The sequence below is a fragment of the Oncorhynchus masou genome, chromosome 22 (genome assembly GCF_036934945.1).
Source record: "Oncorhynchus masou masou isolate Uvic2021 chromosome 22, UVic_Omas_1.1, whole genome shotgun sequence".
In the NCBI taxonomy this organism is placed as follows: Eukaryota; Metazoa; Chordata; class Actinopteri; order Salmoniformes; family Salmonidae; genus Oncorhynchus; species Oncorhynchus masou.
Genome location: NC_088233.1, coordinates 15,632,528 through 15,658,897, shown reverse-complemented (window position 1 = coordinate 15,658,897; position 26,370 = coordinate 15,632,528). Strand labels below are relative to the sequence as shown.

Here is a 26,370-nt window from a genome sequence, read left to right as displayed (position 1 = left end):
GGATATGTAATACACCTGTCTGTTAGGTTTATGTACTCTTGTTTGTATATTTCAGGTTTTTTTGTATTTGTTGGTCATAATAAAAAATAAAAACTATATGCGTGTAGCAAATTCAGATAAATTATGTCCATTTGCTAGCTACAGTAGTTTTCTGAATTTGAACCCTATGTCTTGCAGGTGACCAAACTGTCAGTGACTGTTGAAATCATGCTTGAAATAAATTTGTTGAAAGTAAGTAGCTATCTATGTGTGCTATTCCACACAACATTGCAACTAACATATCTATCTAGATTGCCAATGGGCTGTCTTCGTTACCTTGCAAATGTGTGTTGTTGCTTTACAAATTGAAAACGGTTTCACCACCATGTTTTCTTTGACAGGTGGAGAACCCGTCCTGTCTGTGGGGTCGGTTTGTGAAGGGTCCAGGGATAGAAGCGGTCGAGAATAAAAAAGAATATGATGATCTGCAAATGAAAATGAACCTTTTCTATCATGAGGTCAACCTACATGTGCAGAAGATCAAACTCTCAACTATAGAGTCGGGACAGGTAATAATCTGTGGAGAGAGTGAAGCATGATTAGAGCTCAATGTAATCTGTGGAATGTTTGTTTTAGTATCTTGAGTTTAGGGTAATCAACTTGAGTATATGGCACATGATGAAAGACATTTCTTGTTTTTGAAATGCTTTTACAGCTCTGCCTGACTGGCATAGCTCATGAATGATAAATTAATCTTATTAGTTGACTGACTAGTTACTACACTGCTATATGAAAAAATTGAGCATCATCATTGTAGTGTTCCCCAGGTGTGTGTGGTGTACTGGTCTGCCCTAAGGAGCTGGTGCCGAGCCATCGTTGAGTCTCTTTTCCTTGGCACCGTTGGAACCCAGGCCATGTGTTTCCTAGTTGACCACGGAGAGCGCGTCATCGTCAGCTCAGATGAGTATGTCCTAATTCACTTACTCACACATCCCCATTGTGCCAGCTGATGCAAAGGGCAACCAAAAAGGCTCTCGACTTCTGACAGTCTTTGGCCATCTTCTTGGTTTTGCACTTGATTAATGTATGTCATGAAATGTAATTGGCTGATCATGGAGCCCTTCCATTCTTCCCCAGGATTCGGGCTCTGTTAGATACGTTTTTGCAGCTGCCCTTCTGGGTTAGGAAGTTTCAGCTCGCTGGTGTTCATCCCATGACGCTGCACGTGTCTGGAGACTGCCTGGAGAAAGCTGAGCTCATGTAAGGGTGGACTGCAGTGCCGAATAAATTGATGTACTAAAATATGCATCAAAATTACTGTAATTATTTTGTACTATTAAAATCACCTTTGTTAGTAGTTATTACTACTCACCCTATAGAGCTCTTGTTTTCATTCTAGACCATCAATGCAATGGGACAGCTCTGCCACACGCTATTTACACAATCTCTTACAAGGTACGTATCCTCTCCTGCAAGGTCAGTTTCAGTAGAGATCACTGAATTGAGAAAGCACAGTTCGTAGTGCTGGAGTCTCATTGCTTTATATCAGTCCTAACTGTGTTCTCTGTTCGATTCTCTGATCTGAAGCTTCTACTGAGATGGAGGCAGTGTTGTGTGAAACACAGGCAGATTGCACTGCCATTGAGCTCTACTTGACCATCAAAAATGTCAAGGTATTGTACAACATACAATCAGTGGTGATGCCTCCCATAACTAGCGATCAGTTTTTCTATACAACTTTGAAGCTAAAAGATGGTTATCTCTCTAGATCTGTGTGAACGACGATCTGGTCTCAAAGAAGTTTGCGTACTTCACAAGCCAGAAGGCCCATCAAACCAGTGGAAAAAATGGTGTTGTTGATAGATCCCCAGCCGTCTTGGCTTGTGACATCTTTTCTGAAACTCAGAACTTCCTGGCTACTGACGGCTGTACCGTACGATCACTTTCAGATTTCCGGCTCCGGCAACAGGACCCAATCTTTCATAATCAAGGTGAATGCACCTTCAGTTATTGTGAAGTCTTCATTATGAACAGTTTATTATATGTCTTTGAAAAAGTTCCCGTTGTAAAATATCACTGCATGAACTTGAGGGGGAAACTCTTAGTAAGATTTTCTTAATTGAACCTTCTTTATTGATCTCTTTAGTGTCTGATCAGTGCCAGCTAACGGCATCTGTGAAAGAGGCATCGAAGACTTCCAATGAGATATCAAATCCAAAGGTGACTGACTATTTTACCCTCAATAAGGTGCAGCAGTTGGAATCATGGCACAAACAAAAAGTTATATCCTGTGAAATCAACACTTATGTTATTTACTTGTTGTTTTACAGAAAAGCCCAGAAAATGGAAGAAATCCCTTAGAGGGAGGAAAAAAGAAGGCAGCGCAGCCGCAGAACAAGAAATTCAAGACATTTTCAGAGATTGATGGCGACGAAGTCGAGAGGTTTGTTATATAGCTTTAGTTATTGTTTTTATTGCTCAACAGGTCATTTGGCAGTGGGGCTGCCTTTTGTAGTACGATAATGTCACATTGTTGTTTTTAATCATAGTGTTCTTCTTTCAGGGACGACGGGCCCGGAGAGGAAACCGACATGTCTCTTGACTCAGAACTGTTCAGAAATCTGAATCTGTTAAGGTGAGAATGCTTTAGTCTTCTACTTTCATGCTACAGTTCTAATCTGTTTTGAATGACATTTAATAAAATTCTTACTTGTTCTGGATCTCGACAGATTCAAGAAGTTTCTGAATCCTACTTCGAGCACTCAAAGGGCTGCTATTCCCAATGTGAGTTTCTGGATGATCTCGATAGCCGTTCTTGTTTTTTTTCACTTGCACAAGAACTCTGCTTCTACATGTTTCTAAGTTGGAGATTCCATTTTGGTTCACATATGTGAACCAAAATGGAATCTCCGCAGTGAATCTTGGGTCAAAAAGAGACTTGGACTAATGCTGTAAAGCACCTTTTGTTTAATTGTCAGACTGAGCTTATTGAACAGAAGGAGGAACGTGGTGTTCAGAGGATCTCTGCGGTCCCAGAGAAAGCAGAGGAAGAGCCGGTCACTGCACCTCAACAGATCGGACAACAGACTGAAACGGCTGTATGGTATGAACACAACCCTCCTGCCACTACCACTCACTTTCTCTGTTCTAATTAGAGGACCTAATGGAAAAAAAGTATTGTGACTTTAATCCTCAACAATTTTGGCATGTGTATCTTTGCAATGTGTATTTTAAATTGTCAAATAAACTGCTGCCATCCTTTCAACCATTCTAATGCTACCTCCCTTTTCAACCATGACTTTGCCCATATGTAATTTAGTGAATTTGTCAGAGTTGTTTTTAAAGCGCCATCTACTGAATGCTTTCATAGTAACGGTGAAAGTCAACCTGTGGATCAAAAATGCAGTGAACAAAAGTATATCACATTAAAAGCTAAGACAAGTGATATGTGTGTTTTCTCACAATTAAACTTTGTTGAATTTCTTGGGTGAAAGTTTGTCTTGCTTTAAATACTGAACATAATCGGAACATGCAACAATTTTCAAAGATTTTTCTGAGTTACAGTTCATATAAGGAAATCAGTCAATTTGAAATGAAATTCATTAGGCCCTAATCTATGGATTTCACATTAATACAGATATGTATCTGTCAGTCACAGAACTTTAAATAATGAGCCTCATGATCTTGTCACAGTATTTCTGTGCATTCGAATTGCCATTGATAAAATGCAATTGTGCTTGTTGTCTGTCCATAATTTATGCCTGCCCATACTATAACCCCACCACCACCATGGGGCACTCTGTTCACACCGTTGACATCAGCAAACCGCTCAGCCACATGACGCCATGCACGTGGTCTGCGGTTGTGAGGCCAGTTGAACGTTAAACTAGTTACTGCTACATTCTCTAAAATGACATTGGAGGCGGCTTATGGTAGAGAAATGAACATTACATTCTCTGGCAACAGCTCTGGTGGACATTACTGCAGTTAGCATGCCAACTGCATGCTCTCTCAACTTGAGACATCTGTGGCATTGTCTGACACAACTGCACATTTTAGAGTAGCCTTATATTGTCCCCCAGCACGAGGTGCACCTGTGTAATGATTGTGCTGTTTAATCAGCTTCTTGATATGCCACACCTGTAAGGTGGATGGATTATCTTGACAAAAGAGAAATGCTCACTAACAGGGATGTAAACACAATTTGAGAGTAGTAAGCTTTTTGAGCATATGGAAAGTGTCTGGGATTTTTTTATTTCAGGTCATGAAACATGGAACCAACACTTCTACGTGTTTCGTTTATATTTTTGTTATTAATGTGAATGTCTGTACTAAAGTGTAATCTGTGTTTCCAGTACTCCTAGTGACCTAGTAGACCGGACACAAGAGTTTGTCTTCACAGAGCAGCCAACCATTGAGGAGGAGCTTGTCTGCGCTCGGTTGTTGCAGTTGCTAAACCCTGACCCTCTGAACACAGATGTAGGCTCATCAGAAGTCACTGTAAGTATTGAATCAACCTTAATTTATACAAAAAGTTCAAATAATCATCAATGGACTGGATGCAGATATGCTCTTCACTTCCTTGGGTAGCTGTCACCAAATGTATTGACATGTTTTGTGCACATACAATAATATCTGCTGTCCATGACTGACTTAAGTGTTCCTCATGTCAGATCGTCCATACTGATCCAAGCAGGAGTGGGATAATGGTGCATTCTGCCTTTACTCTGGACCCCTGCACCAGTCTGGCCAATGCTCCAATCACTGACACCTTCCGGAGGGTTGGTTTGCTTTCAACTATGTTCTAACTTTCAAATGGAACGTATTTTGAAGGCACTGAGCGCTGTACATTACTCTGGATAAGAGCTCCCGCTAAATGACCATAGTCGATGTATTTACAACTGTGAAAATGTAATGTTAGGAATATGATAATGGAAGTTGAGATTGTTCAGTATAAATGTAATTAGTTGAACATTTGAAATGACTGTTCAACATTTTACCCTGAAAATCTTAGGCAATAATAATGTCCTGTCGCATGGGCAGCAGGTAGCCTAGGTTAAGAGCATTGAGCCAATAACTGAAGGTTGCTGGTTCTAATCCCCAAGCTGACTAGGTGAAAAATCTGTAAATGTCTAGCCTAGTATGTCATGAAGATTGGTAATGTGCATTGTGTTTCTTTTCAGATCTTGATGAGGAATAAGTATGCCGGCCCGTCTGTGGCTGAGAGTTACTGCTGGCCGGCGGTGGCCAGGGGCTGTGACACGGTCCTCATCTCCCACAGCGGAGACCAGCCCCTCACCTACATTCCCCCGTTCCTGGCCCACATGCAGCTCTCCTCTGTCTTCAGCGCCCTCTCTGCTCGCACCGGGGTGAGTTGAGCAAGTAGAGCACTAGACAGGAATGGTGTGATTTCCAGTGTTTCTCCTGCTATTATTGTGGTGGATAACTATCTCTGTTTGCCCCCTAATAAAATTGTCTGGCTTCAATTAGACAGTTGAAAATCTTAGTTTTGGTACAGGCCTCTGCAGCTCCGTTCATGGTGATACCACTCTATGTAGACAAAGTAGTCTGTAGAAATCTGGGTGTTTAATTGTTTTTTTAGGGTTCAATGGCAAACAGCAGTAACCTACCTAATTATTTTCAGTAAGTCATGCATGGTTTTCTGCTGACAAATCTGCATTTAAAGGATCCATTTGTGTTTATTCCATTTTATCTAATACCACATTATGTGCGGTCTCCTTCAGCCCATAGCGGTGATCCTGTGCCCGGGGTGGGAGAAAGCCCAGACTGTGATTGACCTGCTGGAGGAGAGCCAGACCTTCCAAGTCCTCCACCCCATGGTCATACTGTTGGGACTGGGAAAGGACGAGGCAAAGACTGTTAAGATCCAGAACAACTGTAAGACCATTATTCACAGGATCAGGACAGTTCGGTTTGACAGACAGGAGTATTACTACATTCCTCTCCTGCTGTGTTTTGTGTGTGTCTCTCCAGGCCAGGTGGTGGTGACCACTCCGTTCAGCCTTGTGCGTCTGCTGCGTTTGCACTGTTTCCTGTTCCTGCGGCTGTGTCACCTGGCGCTGGACGAAGTGGACCTGCTCTTTTCTAGAGCCCCGGATGAGGTGAGAGACACTGACTGTTCTTCAACTGTAGTTATAAACGACTACAAAAGGAGAGAACGGGAGATACACATGGTAAAGGGGCACAGACCTGAAAATAGCCAAGATGGGACTCAAACCCCCGTCACCAGGGGGTGATACAACTAGACCAGACTCCAGTGCTTTCAACTGCTTAAAGCAGTAATCCCGGTCATCTGCGCTTCAAAGGCAACACCTCACGGCACACCGCCTCTCCCCTATTTGACCTTGATTTTTTGTGTGTATGTACTGATATGTAGGTTGTGTGTGCCATTTTTTAAATATATGTTGTTCTGTCCTTGAGCTGTTCTTGTCTATTAATGTTCTGTATTATAGTTGTGGCTTTCGCAATAGCTAATGGGGGTCCTAATAAAATACCCCTGTCTCGTCTGTTTTCCTCCCTCGCCACTGTCTCCTCAACAGTTTGTCTGACTGTTCTCCCCTTTCCTCAGATGACCATCATCCTGCAGCACTTCCAGAGGGTGACAGCCAGCGAGGAGCGTGTGTCGTGCCCCAGACAGATCATCGCAGTGGGAAAGCGCTGGAGCCGCCCCCTGGAGGGCCTGCTCCTCAACCACATGAGCAACCCCACCGTTGTCGTCACGGTGATGGAGGAGGCCGCACTCTACGGCAATGTGCACCAGGTCAGTTTTGACAGGACTGACAACAAAATAATCTGAAAACCTACAAAGGTTGGAGGGTCTCCACCATCAGAGAGCTGGTTAAAGGGATAGTTCAGGCAAAATCTATATTTAAGTGGAATTACCCTTACTTTGAGTTGTCTGAAGGCCCATAGTTACAGAATCCGCAATAATCCATTGTTTACTTCTGCCGCAGCCAGGATCAAGCATAATTAGCCTCGTCCAAATTCATGAATGTAAACAGCCGGACCGATGTTAGCAAAGCTGCATCGCAAGCAGAAACTTCCTCAAAAACACTTTAAAGTAATGGATTATTGTGGATTCTGCCACTATGTGCCTTCAGACACAACTCAAGTTAAGGGTAATTCCACTCAAATATAGATTTTGTCTGAACTATCCCTTTAAGTGTGTCGCTGTCGCTGATTTGAAGGGCCTGTTGGTTGGATTTGTGATTGATTGAAACTATGTAATGGGGCAGTAAACCTGCTTTCATCGTATCTCATTTAGACTAGTCATTACTTTTAGTAAGGGAAGAAGGGTCCAAGAGTCAAACAAGGTCTAAAAGTCTCTCAAAGCAAAGTTTCACTTATGTATATGTTCTTCAATAAAACATTTTTAAAAATAGAAAGCCTTCTCTCATCTCTCTTCTGCCTCCCCAAGATTATCCTGTTGTGTCTGGACTGCACTAAGATCTCTGTCCTGCTCGGGGCGCTGGACTTCACCCCCGACGTGGCCCAGAAGACCCTCGTCATCACCAACTCTGCTGAGGAGGCTGAAAATGTCTTCAAGGTAACTACAGCAATCTATATCTCTCTAAATCTCTTATTTTGGCAACCTTATTTTTTGACGTCCTGTCCCCTGCTGGTACGGGGTACTATAGAATGAAAAAGACATTGCTACATTTCAAAACTTGTACGATTTGCATTTTGCAACCTTATTTTGGGGCATCTTGCCACAAGTGTACAGCACTAGAAAAACAAAAAATACATTGTTCATGTATATTTAGTCAACTAAATGTTTGTTTTTTGTATCTGTCATTCAGGCTGTTTCAAACACATCAGCCTTCTCCCTGAAGGTCCACGAGGAGTTAACCTACCAGTTTGACTTTGTGACTGAGCAGTGGAAGAAGCCAATTGGACCTGGCACTCATGTCATTCTGGGTGAACTGATGCACAATTGCATTTTCTTAGGAGTTGACAGTTGCAATGAATAAAAAATATCATACATCTTTCCATTTTATGGCATAGTCTGCCAGGTCAGCTCAGTTTGCTTGATTGAAAGTAAGCTTGTCTCTATTTTTTCTCCAATTTGGCCTTTGTCCAATCTGACCTGTTTTTCTTTCTTTGTCTTTCTGTTTTTCTTTCCTTGTCTTTCTCTCTACCAGTCACCACCAATGAGTGTATGAAGTCTTTGGGTATCTGTGATGCTACGTGTGTTGTGCACTACGGCTTCCCAAGCTCACCTAAGCTGTTTGGCAGCCGTCTGTTTTGCATGTCCCAGAACTTCCAGAACCTTTCCGACAAGGTAACGTTAGGACAAACTAATATGTTCTTTCTCTTGCTCAGTCCTGGATTCAGAGCTGAGAGAAGCGTGCACAGCTCTGAGTTTAGCGGGCAGATCTCAAGTCAGAAGATGGCCCTGAGTGGTCTTCTTTTACATAATTTATTCAGATGGCACCTGTGTAAGTGTATCTTCTTTGACTGTATGAGGATAGTCTACTTTGTGAATTCCTTTTCATATTGGATTCTGTGATTGACAGGAGCGTGCTGCAGAGAGCACGTCTCACCCTGCCAAGTCAGTGCTGCTGCTATCTGAGAGGAATGCCCGTCACGTAATCGGGGTCCTGCGCTACCTAAAGCGTACTGAGGCCTCGCTGCCTCCAGAGTTGCTGCACTTCGCCCAGGGAGTCCAGCGGGCCAAGGAGGAACAGAAGTCAGACAAGCCTCTGTGCAAATACCTCAAGAGCTTTGGCTTCTGCAGGTCAGTGCAGCTCAGATGCAGACAATACTCTGTCAAGAGCATTTCTCCATGGGACAATAAAGCTAGATTTGATTTGCTGTTATGCATGTTACAATACTCAGACATGAGCTGAACCTTGAATTTGGGTACTTTGAAAGATTCGTACTTGTTCTATGCACTTAAGAATAGAACTTTATAGTTTTGTAATTCATTGCTTTGCTCAAGGGCACAGCAGCAATAGGTGGCACCTGATATTCTTTATGTAGTGCTTAATGTGACTCTTGCTGTATTGCAGGGACAGCAGTGTTTGTTCTTATCGACACAGCATCAGCCCCATAACAGACCAGCCACTGCAACCAGACTCTGGAACTATTGTGGTGAGTCAGCACATTATATGATAACACTTGTTTCGGGGGTGTAGATATCAGGCAAGAACAGATGCCAAAGTTGGACATATCCTCTCAAGCTTTTCCAATGAGATCACAGGTGTAATATAGCTTAATATGCTATCCGAATGTATTCAAATTAATATAGATATTTTTTTCACTCTTACGTTTGAAAGGTTCTGCCCCTGTTCATCAAGACTGCTTCCGTCTACTACGGACGCATTGTGAGTAAGAAGGAGGACCGTTATGAGAGCCTGGCAGCAGCAATGACTACATACTACGCCGCTGAGAAGCTGGGTGCTAAGGAGGTTCTGGAGGGAGGGCTGTACGGAGTACAAGAGGATGAGGTCTACCACAGGTCAGAAAACAAACAACATTAATTAAGTCACTTTCATAACTGATGATGTATGTTATATGGCCATGAAGCAGGTTTAAACAACATGCCAAGTAATGGTTACATGCAGTGAAGTGTAGTCCAAATCCTCTGGGTGGGTCAAATGCTTTTGTCACATATCAACCCAATGCCACTCTACCTCATGTTCCTTAACAACTCCTCCCACTGCTCCTCTCCTACCTGTCTTGCAGGGTGCGGGTGACTTCGGTGCCGGACAAGGGTGAGTGGATGTTCTGCAGCGTGAGGGCTCTTTTCCTGGATGAGGGGCGTGAGCAGGAGGTGAAATCCCACCAGCTGCTGCAGCTGCCGGCCCAGTTCCACACACTGCCGCCACAGGCTTTGGAAATCATTGTCTGCAGGGCCATGCCCATCGACGCTGAGGTCAAATGGAACCCCAAGGTCTCTTACACCAGGCTACACTCACTGGGCTCTTTCTCACTCACTTTTTGGGAGCTCATCTTTAGCGATAGAACATTTAAATGATTAGAACCAATGACCATGAACTATATTACAGAAGCTAAAATTATGTGTTGAGAATTTTTAAATTAAAAAATATGTTTCACTATTATTTAACCAGGTAGGCCAGTTGAGAACAAGTTCTCATTTACAACTGCGACCTGGCCAAGATAATGCAAAGCCCTTGCGACACAAACAACACAGTTACACATGGGATGAACAAATGTACAGTCAAATAACACAATAGATAAACTTATATAAAGTGTGCAAATGTAGTAAGATTAGAGAGGTAAGGCAATAAATAGGCCATAGTGGCAGAATATGTGAAAGTAGCGATACTGGGGTGCAAAGGAGCAAAAAAGTAAATAGCAATATGGGGATGAGGTGGGTGGGCTGTGTACAGGTGCATTGATTGGTAACCTGCTCTGACAGCTGATGCTTAAAGTAAGTGAGGGAGATATGTCTCCAGCTTCAGTGATTTTTTTGCAATTCGTTCCAATCATTGGCAGCAGAGAACTGGAAGGAAAGGCGGCCAAAAGAGGAGTTGGCTTTGGGGATGACCAGTGAAATATACCGCCTGGAACGCGTGCTATGAGTGGGTGTTGCTATTGTGACCAGTGAGTTGAGATAAGGCGGGGCTTTACCTAGCAAAGACAGTGTAGTGTGTTGGAGGCTATTTTGCATATGACATCGCCGAAGTCAAGGATCAGTTTTACGAGGGTATGTTTAGCAGCATAAGTGAAGGAGGCTTTGTTGAGAAATAGGAAGCCGATTTATAGATTTTATTTTGGATTGGAGATGCTTAATGTGAGTCTGGAAGGAGAGTTTACAGTCTAGCCAGACACCTAGGTATTTATAGTGTTCCACAAGTCCGAACAGTCCAGAGTAGTGATGCTAGGCGGGCGGGCGGGTGCGAGCAGCGATCGGTTGAAGAGCATGCATTTAGTTTTACTTGCATTTAAGAGCAGTTGGAGGCCACGGAAGGAGTGTTGTATGGCATCAAAGCTTGTCTGGAGGTTTGTTAACACAATGTCCAAATGGCCAGATGTATACAGAGGTGGATCAGAGAATCACGAGCAGCAAGAGCGACATCATAGATATATACAGAGAAGAGAGTCGGCCCGAGAATTGAACCCTGTAGAACCCCCAGAGACTGCCATAGACTGCCAGAGGTTTGGACAACAGGCCCTCCGATTTGACACTGAATTCTATCTGAGAAGTAGTTGGTGAACCAGGCATGGCAGTCATTTGAGAAACCAAGGCTGTTGAGTCTGCCGATAAGAATATGGTGATTGACAGAGTCGAAAGCCTTGACCAGGTTGACCGAAGATGGCTGCACAGCACTGTCTTTTATCGATGGCGGTTATGATATCGTTTAGTACCTTGAGCGTGGCTGAGGTGCACCCATGACCAGCTCGGAAACCAGATAGCCTAGCAGAGAAGGTACGGTGGGATTCTAAATGGTAGGTCATCTGTTTGTTAACTTGGCTTTCAAACACTTTAGAAAGGCAGGGTAAGATGGATATAGGTCTGTAACAGTTTGGGTCTAGAGTAGAGGTCGACCGATTAATCGGAATGGCCGATTTAATTAGGGACGATTTCAAGTTTTCATAACAATCGGAAATCGGTATTTTTCAGCGGCAATAAAAAATTAACTTTTATTTAACTAGGCACGGCAGTTAAGAACACATTCTTATTTTTAATGACGGCCTAGGAACAGTGGGTTAACTGCCTTGTTCAGGGGCAGAACGACAGATTTTCACCCTGTCAGCTCGGGGGATCCAATTCTTGCAACCTTACAGTTAACTAGTCCAACGCAACAACGACCTGCCTCTCTCTCGTTGTACTCCACAAGGAGACTGCCTGTTACGCGAATGCAGTAAGCCAAGGTAAGTTGCTAGCGAGCATTAAACTTATCATATAAAAAGCAATCAGTCATAATCACTAGTTAGCTACACATGGTTGATATTACTAGATATTATCTAGCGTGTCCTGCGTTGCATATAATCTGACTGAGCATACAAGTATCTGACTGAGCGGTGGTAGGCAGAAGCAGGCGCGTAAACATTCATACAAACAGCACTTTAGTGCGTTTTTCCAGCAGCTCTTCGTTGTGCGTCAAGCATTGCGCTGTTTATGACTGTTTTATGGCTGGTGTAACCGAAGTGAAATGGCTAGCTAGTTAGCGCACGCTAATAGCGTTTCAAACGTCACTCGCTCTGAACCTTCTAGTAGTTGTTCCCCTTGCTCTGCAACGCTGCTTTGATGGTGACTGTTGCTAGGAGAGGGACGGAAGGTATACTGTTACACTGGCAATACTAAAGTGCCTATAAGAACATCCAATAGTCAAAGGTTAATGAAATACAAATGGTATAGAGGGAGAGAGTCCTATAATTCCTATAATAACTAAAACTTCTTACCTGGGAATATTGAAGACTCACGTTAAAAGGAATCACCAGCTTTCATGTGTTCTGAGCAAGGAACTGAAACGTTAGCTTTCTTACATGGCACATATTGCGCTTTTATTTTCTTCTCCAACACTTTGTTTTTGCATTATTTAAACCAAATTGAACATGTTCCATTTTTACTTGAGGCTAAATTGATTTTATTGATGGATTATATTAAGTTAAAATAAGTGTTCATTCAGTATTATTATTACAAATAAATTGAAAAAGAAATCGGCCGTTTTAATCGGTATCAGATTTTTTGGTCCTCCAATAATCTGTATCGGCGTTGAAAAATCATAATCGGTTGACCACTAATCTAAAGTGTCTTCCCCTTTGAAGAGGGGGATGACCGCGCGTCTTTCCAATCTTTAGGGATCTGTGACAATACGAATGAGAGGTTGAACAGGCTAGTAATAGTGGTTGCAACAATTTAGAGAGGGTCCAGATTGTCTAGCCCAGCTGATTTGTAGGGGTCCAGATTTTGCAGCTCTTTCAGAACATCAGCTATCTGGATTTGGGTGAAGGAGAAGTGTGGGAGGCTTGGGCAAGTTGCTGTGGGGGGTGCAGAGCTGTTGTCTGGGGTAGGGGTAGCCAGGTGGAAAGCATGGCCAGCCGTAGAAAAATGCTTCTTGAAATTCTCAATTATAGTGGATTTGTCGGTGATGACAGTGTTTCCTATCCTCAGTGCAGTGGGCAGCTGTGAGGATGTGCTCTTATTCTCCATGGACTTTACAGTGTCCCAGAACGTCTTGGAGTTTGTTACAGGATGCACATTTTTGTTTGAAAAAGCTAGCCTTTGCTTTCCTAACTGCCTGTGTATATTGGTTCCTGTCTTCCCTTAAAAATTGCATATCGCGGGGGCTATTCGATGCTAATGCAGTACGCAACAGGATGTTTTTGTTCTAGTCAAGTCTGGAGTGAACCAACATTTTTTGAACGGGGCATGCTTTTTTTAAGGTGGTGAGGAAAGCACTTTTAAAGAATAACCAGGCATCCTCTACTGATGGGATGAGGTCAATATCCTTCCAGGATACCCGGGCCACTTAGATCAGAAAGGCCTGCTCGCTGAAGTGTTTTAGGGAGCGTTTGACAGTGATGAGGTGTGGTTGTTGCCCGCGGACCCATTACGGACGCAGGCAATGAAGCAGTGATCACTGAGATCCTGGTTGAATACAGCAGAGGTGTATTTAGAGGGCAAGTTGGTCAGGATGATATCTATGAACGTGCCCATGTTTACAGATTTAGTGTTGTACCTGGTAGGTTCCTTGATGATTTGATTGTAGGATGGCCGGGGTGTTAAGCATATCCCAGTTTAGGTCACCTAACAGTACGAACTCCGAAGATAAATGGGGTGCAATTATTTCACATATTGTGTCCAGGGCACAGCTGGGGGCTGAGGGGGGGCCTATAACAAGCGACAACAGTGAGACTTATTTCTGGAAAGGTGGATTTTTAAAAGTAGAATCTCGAACTGTTTGGGCACAGATCTGGATAGCATGACAGAACTCTGCAGACTATCTATCTCTGTAGTAGATTGCAACTCCACCCCTTTTGGCAGTTCTATCTTGTTGGAAAAATGTTGTAGTTTGGATGGAAATTTCTGAATTTTTGGTGGCCTTCCGAAGCCAGGATTCAGACACTGCTAGGAAATCAGATTTGGTGGAGTGTGCTCAAGCAGTGAATAAAACAAACTTAGAGAGGAGGCTTCTGTTGTTAACATGCATGAAACCAAGGCTTTTACGGTTACAGAAGTCAACAAATGATGGCGCCTGGGGAATAGGAGTGGAACTGGGGGCTACAGGGCCTGGGTTAACCTCTACATCACCAGAGGAAAAGTAGGAAAAGGTTATGGCTGAAGGCTATAAGAACTGGTCGTCTAGTGCGTTGGGAACAGAGAATAAAAGGAACAGATTTCTTGGCGTGGTGGAATAGATTAATTTCTGGGCGTGGTGGAATGTGATTGCTGAGACTCATTGTGAATGCCAATTGCTATTGTTGGACCTTTACCTTTTTCAAAGTGTGTAACTAATGACTAGAACAACAAGTTACAATGACATTATTCTAATGGTGTGGTTTCAGGTCACCAGGGCCATCAGTCAGAAGATCAAAGGCTTGCAGCACCAAGCCAAGGTTGTTCTGTGTTTGGGAAACACGGTCTTCGTAGATCCCATGGTAGGTTCTTCTACTACAACTACAGACAGCTGAATTTCAACAAATCTTCAACACAAACACTTAATCCTTGTGCGGCAGGTAGCCTAGCGGTTAAGAGCGTTAGGCCAGTAAACGAAAGGTTGCCGACTAGGTGTAAAATCTGTCTGTGCAAGGCATTTAACCCTAATTGCTCCAGTAAATGGCTCTGGATAAGAGTGTCTGCAACATTTCTAAAATGTAAAAATGTGCTTTGTTCTCAGGTGCGGATGACACGACTACCAGGCCTGAAGACCTTCATAAATGAATACAACGTCCACGCTGAGATCCTGAGCACGGGGCTGGGCACCAGCAACCCTCAGCACCTGGACCTGCTGAATGAGCTCTGCCAGGGGGCTGGGCCTGGAGCCAGTGCTGGGGATGCCCCGCTCACCACGGTGTGAGTTCAGTCCTCTATGCCCATGGGTAACCAGGCTTTCGTGCACCATGGGACCTCCATAACACAAGACACTGTACACTGACATCCAACAGCATTCTCCACTTATAATACGGCACAATGTAATACAGCATGTTAAAATGGATGCTGCTACACCAGGGGCTGTGTGCAGATATGGGAGTTACGTCAGATAGGACATGGCGGTCAATCCTACATAAAAAAAAAAATCCTCAGTACTTAATGAGAGCACTGCATTACCAACCTATTACGATTGTGAATCGTCTGCTTGGTTTGTTTGTTTGTTTGTTAGGCCGGATGGCTCTGGGGTGACCTTGGAGGACAAGGTGCAGGCTGCAGAGGAGGCCCTGGTCCACAGGATGAGGGCAGCTGTTGAGCGCTTACACTGTGGCCAAGAGGTTTCTGTAGACCAGCCCCAGACCCAAACGTCTGTTCTTCATGCCCGGACAGACTTCTCCCAGTGCCATATGAAGGCCTCAGCAGATCTGCACCAGATGGACCAGAAAGTCTTTGCTCATGCACCCCAGCCTCGGATGAACGATGTCTTTATATACCCGTCCCAGCTCTCGCCCAAGCCACAGGAGGCCCCATTAGCAGCAGTTCCTGATCCGAGTGAGGCTCAACTACCAACACTCATGGACAGGACCCAGATACCTTCCCCTCTCCCAACACCTAGCGAAGCCCAGATATCTGCCCCACTCCCATCAACTAGCGAGCCACAGTTACCTGCCCCAACAACTGAGCACAACGACCCCAAAATGGAGCAGTGGAGGAGCCTCATAGCTAACCTCCAAGGCGCCACACAAACACGGAGGTTGGTGTTCTTCATTTTCACTGGGAAACAGGGGCTTCTTCCTTGCTGCTCGCTTACTGTTCTTAGTATTGTTTTTCTTTGATGCAGTCGGTCAATAAAAATACATTTTCTGATGTTTGATTCTTTCACTATACAGTGCAGCTCTGCACCCGACCCGTGATATCCCACTGGCCACAGACGTCAATTTAATGTCTTACACATTGGTTCAACATAATTTCATTGTTGATTTAGCTAGTGTTCTTAGGCTTACAACTGTGCTGAGTGCTCTAAATGGGATCAATGGCTAATGTTACATTGATCTCACTTCAACATGTGATGTTCACAAGACTTGTGTTGTCATGCAGGCATACAGCTCTACAAGGATTCACCCCCAAAGACTGGATTTCTGCAGTTCCCCGCCCCATTGAAAATGGTATGAAAACTATTTTAGTTTGATAGTGATCAACAATGTACAAAAAGTACATTTACTGTATGTCTGTCTGAACCATGACATTCACTATTGTTGAAAATAGAAGTTGATAATGATGTATAAAGACTCAAATATTTTGAGTAGTCTAATATGCCATTCACCATTGTTGTACCTCATAAGGCTGGCTCTTCATACTACTCCAAGCATGTCACATGTGCAACCAGAGGAAAAAAACTCTAGACCACCTTTACTCCACACACAGAGATGCATACAAAGCTCTCCCCCACCTTCCATTTGGCAAATCTGACTATAATTATATCCTCCTGCTTACAAGCAAAAACTAAAGCTGGAAGTACCAGTGACTCGCCCAATACGGAAGTGGTCAGATGACGCGGATGCTACGCTACAGGACTGTTTTGATTGCACAGACTGGAATATGTTCTGGGATTCATCCAATGGCATTGAGGAATTTTCCATCTCAGTTGTCGGCTTCATCAATAAGTGCATTTACGACGTCGTCCCCACAGTGACCGTACGTACATATCCCAACCAGAAGCCATGGATTACAGGCAACATCCGCATTGAGCTAAAGGCTAGAGCTGCTGCTTTCGAGGAGTGGGACATTAATCCGGACGCCTATAAGAAATCCCGCTATGCCCTCAGACTACCCATCAAACAAGTAAGCGTCACTACAGGATTAAGATTGAATCCTACTACACCGGCTCTGACGCTCGTCGGATGTGGCAGGGCTCGAAAACTATTGCGGACTATAAAGGGAAACCCAGACGCGAGCTGCCCAATAACGCGAGCCAACCAAACGAGCTAAATGCCTTTTTTATGCTCTATTCGAGGCAAGCAACACTGAAGCATGCACGAGAGCACCAGCTGTTCTGGGTAATAATGCTCTCGGTAGCCTGTGAGCAAGACTTTTAGACAGGTCAACATTCACAAAGCCACGGAACCAGATGGATTACCAGGACGTGTACTCAAATCATGCACAGACCAACTGGCAAGAGTCTTCACTGACATTGTCAACCTCTTCCTGACTGACTCTGTAATACCTACATGTTTCAAGCAGACCACCATAGTCCCTGTGCCCAAGGAAGCGAAGGTAACCTGCCAAAATGATTACCAACCCGTAGCACTCACGTCGGTAGCCATGAAGTGCTTTTAAAGTCTGGTCATGGCTTACATCAACAGCATCCTCCCGGATACCCTAGACCCACTCCAATTTGCATACCACCCCAACAGATCCACAGATGAGGCAATCTCAATTGCACTCCACACTGACCTTTCCCACCAGGACAAAAGGAACACCTATGTGAGAATGCTGTTCATTGACTACAGCTCAGTGTTCAACACCACAGTGCCCATGTAACAGTATAGCTTCTGTCCCTCTCCTCGCCCCTACCTGGACTTGAACCAGCCACCCTCGACGCATCTTTACCCATTGCTCCACAAAAGCCGGGGCCCTTGCAGAGCAAGGGGAACAACTACTTCAAGGTCTCAGAGCGAGTGACGTCACCGAAACAATATTAGCGCGCACCCTGCTAACTAGCTAGCCATTTCACTCCGGTTACACCCACAAAGCTCATCACTAAACGAAGGACCCTGGAGCTAAACACCTCCCTCTGCAACTGGATCTTGGACTTCCTGACAGGCAGCCCCCAGGTGGTAAGGGTAGGCAACGACACGTCTGCCATGCTGATCCTCAACACTGGGGCCCCTCAGGGGTGTGTACTTAGTCCCCTCCTGTACTCCCTGTTGACCCACAACTGGGTGGCCAAACACGATTCCAACACCATCATTAAGTTTGCTGATGACTCAAGTGGTAGGCCTGATCACCGACAACAATGAGGCAGCCTATAGGGAGGTCAGACAACCACCTCTCCCTCAGCATAACAACCTTTCCCTCAATGTGAGCAAGACAAAGGAACTTATCGTGGACTACAGGAAAAGGCGGGCCGAACAGGCCCCTATTAACATCAACGGGGCTGTAGTGGAGCAGGTCGGGAGTTTCAAGTTCCTTGGTGTCCACATCACCAACAATCTTATCATGGTCCAAACACACCAATGCAGTTGTGAAGAGGGCACAACAAAACCTTTTTCCCCATCAGGAGACTGAAAAATATGTCAAGGGTCCCCACATCTTCATAATTCTACAGCTGCACCATCGAGAGCATCCTGACCGGTTGCATCACTACCTGGTGTGGCAACTGCTCAGCATCTGACCGTAAGGCGCTACAGAGGGTAGTGCGGACGACCCAGTACATCACTGGGGCCAAGCTTCCTGTAATCCAGGACCTATATAATGGGCGTGTTAGAGGAAAGCCCATAACATTTTCAGAGACTCCAGTTACCCAAGTCATAGACTGTTTTCTCTGCTACTGCACGGCAAGCGGTACCAGAGTGCCAAGTCTAGGACCAAAAAGCTCCTTAACAGCTTCTACCCTCAAGCCATAAGACTGCTGAACAATTAATTAATTACCCTCTGTATATAGCTGTATATAGCCTCGTTATTGTGTTTTTATAAAAAATATTTGGTAAATAATTTCTTAACCAACAGTGCAGTTCAAGAAGAGTTAAGGGCTTGTAATTAAGCATTTCACGGGAAGGTCGACACTTGTTGTATTCGGCGCATGTGACAAAGTTTGATTTGTCTTATTCAGGTCATATGATCGATGAGAAGCAAGTCAACGGTGAGAAAGTCATCAGTGTTGTCAAGGTTGATGTTGATGCACCAAAAAGGTATTTGAAGTACACGTATCCCTTATATTTCTGAATAGTCAAATTAAGCTGATTTTCTATTTACGTATTGTGCATCAGTGTTGCATGGGGTCAATTCCATTTTTAAAATCAGTTTACTTAATAAATATATGAATTGACTGAACTGACTCTAATCCATCGCAGATTTACATTTAGTTAGTCTTTTTCAGTTTCCATCCACAGATCAAGTGGTTCCAGAGAGATGACACAGTCACACTGAACATAAAGCTCAGAGAACCAGTGGATCAGAGATGTGAATTCTTCCCTGACAGAGTGGTGTACAGGTCTGTCATGTGTCCTTTCAACCACCTGAACATACATAAAAAAATAAATAATAATCTTAAGTAGCTTGAGGCAAGTGCTGAGCTGTTAATGTTTCTATTCTATGTAAAAAACTTTTTTAAATAAGTCCCCGTGCAAGGTAACATTGTGTGTGCAGGACGAAGTCAACATTGGGGCTGTAATTCCCTGCATCACAAATGAGAGAAGCATTTAATTTGATATTACATCTCTAACTATTGCCTATAGTGCGTGTGTGAATGACAGGCCTTATCGTGCTGACCTGGAGCTCCACAGTAACATCACTGCAGAGAGGTGCTCCTGGGAGATGAAGTGCAATGAGCCAGTCATCAGGCTCGTCAAACAGGAGAGGGGAGACTGGAAGATGCTCCTCAAGCAAAAGGTAGTGCTTTTCATTAAAGGGAAAAATATAGTATGTCTATCTCCTAACCTCCTTTGTACAGCTAGCAATACCTGTAGGTTAACATACTTTGGATATTTTGCCCTTTTGGCATTTGAGAACTAAAAAAATACAAGACATGGCCTTCCAGATGAGGAGTTGTCAGAGTTTTGCTTACAGTAACAGAATGTTCTAGTGATGTCATGCCTCGTTGTTTATTCATAATGAATATTGATTAAGGTGAATTGTGATGTCCTCAGAGTGCTTTTGTTAGTTTGGATTTCGACCGATTTGAGGAAGATGAAAAGAAGACTTCAAATGGTAAGATTTTAGAATCATTTGCACTAAATTCCAGAAGCTGGAGTTATTTGCAGTCAGTTACAGTGGGGAGAACAAGTATTTGATACACTGCCGATTTTGCAGGTTTTCCTACTTACAAAGCATGTAGAGGTCTGTAATTTTTATCATAGGTACACTTCAACTGTGAGAGACGGAATCTAAAACAAAAATACAGAAAATCACATTGTATGATTTTTAAGTAATTAATTTGCATTATATTGCATGACATAAGTATTTGATCACCTACCAATGAGTAAGAATTCCGGCTCTCACAGACCTGTTAGTTTTTCTTTAAGAATCCCTCATGTTCTCTATTCATTACCTGTATTAACTGCACCTGTTTGAACTCGACACCTGTCCACACACTCAATCAAACAGACTCCAACCTCTCCACAATGGCCAAGACCAGAGAGCTGTGTAAGGACATCAGGGATAAAATTGTAGACCTGCACAAGGCTGGGATGGGCTACAGGACACTAGGCAAGCGGCTTGGTGAGAAGGCAACAACTGTTGGTGCAATTATTAGAAAATGGAAGAAGTTCAAGATGACGGTCAATCACCCTCGGTCTGTGGCTCCATGCAAGATCTCACCTTGTGGGGCATCAATGATCATGAGGAAGGTGAGGGATCAGCCCAGAACTACACGGCAGAACCTGGTCAATGAGCTGGGACCACAGTCTCAAAGAAAATCATTAGAAACACACTACGCCGTCATGGATTAAAATCCTGCAGCGCACGCAAGGTCCCCCTGCTCAAGCCAGCGCATGTCCAGGCCCGTCTGAAGTTTGCCAATGACCATCTGGATGATCCAGAGGAGGAATGGGAGAAGGTCATGTGGTCTGAGAAAAAAATAAAGCTTTTTGGTCTAAACTACACTCGCCGTGTTTGGAGGAAGAAGGATGAGTACAACCCCAAGAACACCATCCCAACCGTGAAGCATGGAGGTGGAAACAACATTCTTTGGGGATGCTTTTATGCAAAGGGGACAGGATGACGGCACCGTATTGAGGGGAGGATGGATGGGGCCATGTGTCGTGAGATCTTGGCCAACAACCTCCTTCCCTCAGTAAGAGCATTGAAGATGGGTCGTGGCTGGGTCTTCCAGCATGACAATGACCCGAAACACACAGCCAGGGTAACTGAGTGGCTCTGTAAGAAGCATCTCAAGGTCCTGGAGTGGCCTAGCCAGTCTCCAGGCCTGAACCCAATAGAAAATCTTTGGAGGGAGCTGAAAGTCCGTATTGCCCAGCAACAGCCCCAAAATCTGAAGGATCTGGAGAAGGTCTGTATGGAGGAGTGGGCCAAAATCCCTGCTGCAGTGTGTACAAACCTGGTCAAGAACTACAGGAAACATATGATCTCTGTAATTGCAAACAAAGGTTTCTGTACCAAATATTAAGTTCTGCTTTTCTGATGTATTAATTACTTATGTCATGCAATATAATGCAAATGAATTACTTAAAAATCATACAATGTGATTTTCTGGATTTTTGTTTTAGATTCCGTTTCTCACAGTTGAAGTGTACCTATGATAAAGATTACAGACCTCTACATTGCTCCAGGTCAACTATAAGTCTTTGCTAGGTAAAGCCTAACCTTATCTCAGCTCACTGGTCATAGCAACACCCACCTGTAGCACACGCTCCAGCAGGTGCAGTTGAAGTTTACATACACTTAGGTGGCAGTCATTAACTTGTTTTTCAACCACTGCACAAATTTCTTGTTAACAAAACATAGTTTTGGCAAGTCGGTTAGGACATCTACTTTGTGCATGACACAAGTCATTTTCCCAACAATTATTTACAGACAGATTATTTCACTTATAATTCACTGTATCATAATTCCAGTGGGTCAGAAGTTTACATACGCTAAGTTGACTGTGCCTTTTAAAGAGCTTGGAAAATTCCAGAAAATAATGTCATGGCATTAGAAGCTTCTGATAGGCTAATTGACATAATTTGAGTCAATTGGAGGTGTACCTGTGGATGTATTTCAAGGCCTACCTTCAAACTCAGTGCCTCTTTGCTTGCCTTTTTGCTCCTCTTTGACCTCAGAAAATAAATTGTAGACCTCCACAAGTCTTGTTCATCCTTGGGAGCAATTTCCAAATACTTGAACGTACCATGTTCATCTGTACAAACAATAGCACGGAAGTATAAACACCATGAGACCACGCAGCTGTCATACTGCTCAGGAATGAGACTCGTTCTGTCTCCTAGAGATGAATGTTCCTCTGGTGCGAAAAGTGCAAATCAATCCCAGAACAACAAAATTACCTTGTGAAGATGCTGGAAGAAACCGGTACAACAATATCTGTATCCACAGTCCTTTATCGACATAACCTGAAAGGCCACTCAGCACGGAAGAAGCCCCTGCTCCAAAACCGCCATAAAATGTGCCAGACTACGGTTTGCAACTCCACATGGGTACAAAGATCGTACTTTTTGGAGAAATGTCCTCTGGTCTGATGAAACAAAAAATAGAACTGTTTGGTCATAATAACCATTGTTATGTTAGGAGGAAAAAGGGGAGGCTTGCAAGCTGAAAAACACCATCCCAACCTTGAAGCACGGGGGTGGCAACATCTTGTTGTGAGGGTGCTTTGCTGCAGGAGGGACTGGTGCACTTCACAAAATAGATGGCATCATGAGGATGGAAAATTACGTGGATATATTGAAGCAACATCTCAAGACATCAGTCAGGAAGTTAAAGCTTGGTCGCAAATGGGTCTTCCAAATGGACAATGACCCAAAGCATCCTTCCAAAGTTGTGGCAAAATGGCTTAAGGACAACAAAGTCAAGTTATTGGGGTGGCCATCACAAAGCCCTGACCTCATTCATGTTGAACATTTGTGGGCAGAACTGAAAAAGTGTGTGCGAGCAAGGAGGCCTACAAACCTGACTTAGTTACACCAGCTCTGTCAGGAGGAATGGGCCAAAATTCACCCAACTTAATGTGGGAAGCTTGTGGAAGGCTACCCGAAACGTTTGACCCATGTTAAGCAATTTTAAAGGCATTGCTACCAAATACTAATTGAGTGTATGTAAACTTCTGACCCACTGGGAATGTGATGTAAGAAATAAAAGTTTAAATAAATCCTTCTCTCTGCTATTATTCAGACATTTCACATTCTTAAAATGAAGTGGTGATCCTAAGACAGGGAATTTTTACTAGGATTAAATGTCAGGAATTGTGAAACTGAGTTTAAATGTATTTGGCTAAAGGTTATGTTATCTTCCGACTTCAACTGTATATTTCACTGGTCATCCCCAAAGCCAACACTTCCTTTGGCCGCCTTTCCTTCCAGTTCTCTGCTGCCAATGACTGGAACGAATTACAACAATCACTTGATGCTGGAGTCTTATCTCCCTCTCTAACTTTAAGCAACAGCTGTCAGAGCAGTTTACCTGTACACAACCAATCTGTAAATAGCACACCCAACTTCCTCATCCCCATATTATTACTTACCCTCTTGCTATTTTGCAACCCAAAATCTCTACATTGACATCATCATCATCATCATCTGCACATCTGTCACTCAAGTGTTAAAGCTAAATTGTAATTGTTTCGCCTCTATGGCCTATTGCCTTACCTCCCTACTTTTCTACATTTGCACACACTGTACATAGATTTTTCTATTGTGTTATTAACTATACATTTGTTTGTGTTGCTCTGTGTTGTTTTTGTCGCTTTGCTTTATCTTGGCCAGGTCGCAGTTTTAAATGAGAACTTGTTCCTGGTTAAATAAAGGTGAAATAAAAATTTGCCATAGAGAGAACAAAATACTCTACATTTTTAAAGTATGTGGACACGTCAAACATCGCATTCCAAACTCACAGGCATTAATATGGAGTTGGTCCCCCCCTTTGCTGCTGTAACAGCCTCCACTTTTCTGGGAAGGCTTTCCACTAGATGTTGGAACATTGCTCCAGGGACTTGCTTCCATTCAGCCACAAGAGCATAGGTGAGGTCAGGCACTGATGTTAGGCGATTAATCCTGGCTCACAGTCAGTGTTCCAATTAATCTCAAAGGTGTTCAATGGTGTTGAGGTCAGGGCTTTGTGCTGGCCAGTTAAGTTCTTCCACACCTATCTCGACAAACCATTTTTGTATTGACCTCAGTTTGTGCATTGGGGCATTGTAATGCTTAAACAGGAAAGAGCCTCACCCAAATTGTCTAGAATGTCATTGTATGCTGTAGCGTTAAGATTTCCCTTCACTGGAACTAAGGGACTTTGCTCGATCCATGAAAAACATCCCCAGAACATTATTCCTCCTCCACCAAACTTTACAGTTGGCACTGCATTTGGGTGTGTCTTTTTCCTAACGCAGTTAAGCCAAAACCACTCCCAGTTATTCAGAGGGGCATCCTACAATTGTTTGAGAGGTCTCCAAGTTCGGAAGTGAATATCGCGACACAAAATTTGTCACTGATTAATAACATTTTCCCTTGTATTTCAAGATTGAAAAATGTAATAACATAATGTCGTGGACCGAGCTAGCCATTAACGTCACTTAACGCTCAAAGACCGATTCAATGGCTGTAGCATAGTGTTTGACTGAATGATTAGCGAATAAATATTTGAGAAATTATGAATAATTAGAATGTTTTTACCTGATAATAGTCTACTAATGATAACTTCAAATACAGAGCTAGTAACGTTGAGTAGCCTACGTTAACTTAGCTGACATTCAATAGAGGGAATTCACAAGAGTTCTCTGACATTTTTACAACTCATTCAAACTCTGAAAATAAATACATGGGCAAATGTTACCAAACATGATGATGATGATGATGATGATAATAGGCCTGCATTATGGTAGGCAGCTAATTTGTTAAATTACACTTTCCATCCTTACCTTGGAAGGTCTCTGCTCTGATCGCCTGTGAGTGAGAGAACTCTAGCTAGCCAATGGAAGCGTAGTAGAACGCCCCTCTGATTAACGGGGCGTGGTTTAGGATTAACTCTGTTGGGGTAAAAGAAAGACGCCATTTGGGCAGGTAGCGTTCTCCTGGCATATGCTGTAGCGTTGACTTCCCTTCACTGGATGTAAGGTGCCTAGTCTGGACCATGAAAAACCGGCCAGGTTTACACCACTCCTGCCGATGCTTGGCATTGCACATGGGGATCTTAGGCTTGTGTGTGTGTGGCTGCTCTGTCATGGAAACCCATATCAGGAAACTCCCGATGAACAGGGCTTGTGCTGACGTTGCTTCCAGTGGCAGTTTGGAACTCAGTAGTAAGTGTTGCAACCAAGGATAGACAATTTTTACGCGCTTCAGCACTCAGTGGTCCTGTTCTGTGGGCTTGTGTAGCCTACCAATTCGTGGCTGAGCCGTTGTTGCTCCTAGATGTTTCCACTTCACAATAACTGCAGTTACAGTCGACTGGGGAAGCTCTAGCAAGGTAGAAATGTGATGAACTGACTTGTTGGAAAGGTGGCATCCTATGATGGTGCCATGGTGAAAGTCACTTAGCTCTTCAGTAAGGCCATTCTACTGCCAATGTTTGACTATAGCGATTGCATGGCTGTGTGCTCAATTGTATACACCTGTCAGCAACAGTGTGGCTGAAATATCCAAATTTCACTTATTTGAAAGGGTGTCCACATACTTTTGCATATACAGTATAGTTCTGACTGACCACCTTGTTCTGTTGCTGGTGTTCCCCAGGTCTCTGCTTTGTGGGGCACACTGGGGAGGAAGGCTGCTACGTGAGCTCAGATAGTAGCAGTGACTGACTGCAGACAGACGGCCCTCATCGATCCTCCCTCCAATCATCAACTGAGAAGAACCTAGTGCCAATCCCCCCCAAAATACATACATTCAGCCAGTTAATTATTATACACTTTTCGTTCATGTCTGCTTGAAAGACACATCTCTTTGGCTATTTTAGCACATTTCATATGATAATTCCATGTTTTCAGGTTTTATTGTTTAAAGATTTTTTGATGTTATGCTATCAGAATCAACACAAGTGAATTGAGAATAATGATGGAGTATTCAAATCTGTTACGACAATAGTACATCAAAGTACTTACTACTTAGGAATTGACAAACTAGCAGATACCCATGACGTCCAGTCATTGTGTTAACGCTAGTTAGAATTGGCTTGCGAAACACCCTTTAACTTCCTTCATACTGGTCACAGATATAACAATGATATCCTCCAGTTCATATGACTCTGGGGAAGTAGATAAAGGGCCTCATTGCCAAAATCCTGAAGTAAAAAAAAAAAAGTATGTTAAAAAGCAACTTTCCTGTGTTAGAATGATGTGGGCGTACCTCAACAAAAGAATGGTGTGGGCGTACCTCAACAAAAGAATGGTGTGGGCGTACCTCAACAAAAGAATGGTGTGG

General features: G+C 43.5%; 1 protein-coding gene across 1 annotated transcript; it reads left to right on the top strand.

Annotated features, from left to right (window-relative positions):
• The first annotated feature begins 207 nt into the window (after positions 1 to 207).
• On the top strand, positions 208 to 25,751 carry tdrd12 (tudor domain containing 12). The gene is made up of 34 exons (XM_064929000.1): positions 208 to 231; positions 381 to 548; positions 807 to 943; positions 1,117 to 1,239; positions 1,379 to 1,434; positions 1,567 to 1,652; positions 1,748 to 1,970; positions 2,126 to 2,199; positions 2,310 to 2,422; positions 2,543 to 2,614; positions 2,709 to 2,763; positions 2,958 to 3,082; positions 4,335 to 4,473; positions 4,653 to 4,760; positions 5,163 to 5,348; positions 5,724 to 5,877; positions 5,908 to 6,101; positions 6,569 to 6,760; positions 7,418 to 7,546; positions 7,800 to 7,917; positions 8,142 to 8,281; positions 8,517 to 8,737; positions 9,012 to 9,093; positions 9,279 to 9,460; positions 9,688 to 9,895; positions 14,479 to 14,571; positions 14,811 to 14,986; positions 15,294 to 15,815; positions 16,160 to 16,227; positions 18,894 to 18,972; positions 19,161 to 19,274; positions 19,519 to 19,672; positions 19,930 to 19,990; positions 25,684 to 25,751. Exons 1-34 carry the CDS (start codon positions 208 to 210, stop codon positions 25,749 to 25,751), a joined length of 4,644 nt encoding a protein of 1,547 aa, XP_064785072.1.
• Positions 25,752 to 26,370: the final 619 nt, after the last annotated feature.

What these genes read in the sequence shown, in the direction of transcription:
- tdrd12 (XM_064929000.1), top strand. Translation starts at nt 208, where the DNA reads ATGCTTGAAATAAATTTGTTGAAA. An exon ending in CAGACTGAAACGGCTGTATG is followed by an intron (nt 3,083 to 4,334) that starts GTATGAACACAA and finishes CTGTGTTTCCAG; the next exon opens with TACTCCTAGTGACCTAGTAG. An exon ending in AGGTCAAATGGAACCCCAAG is followed by an intron (nt 9,896 to 14,478) that starts GTCTCTTACACC and finishes GTGTGGTTTCAG; the next exon opens with GTCACCAGGGCCATCAGTCA.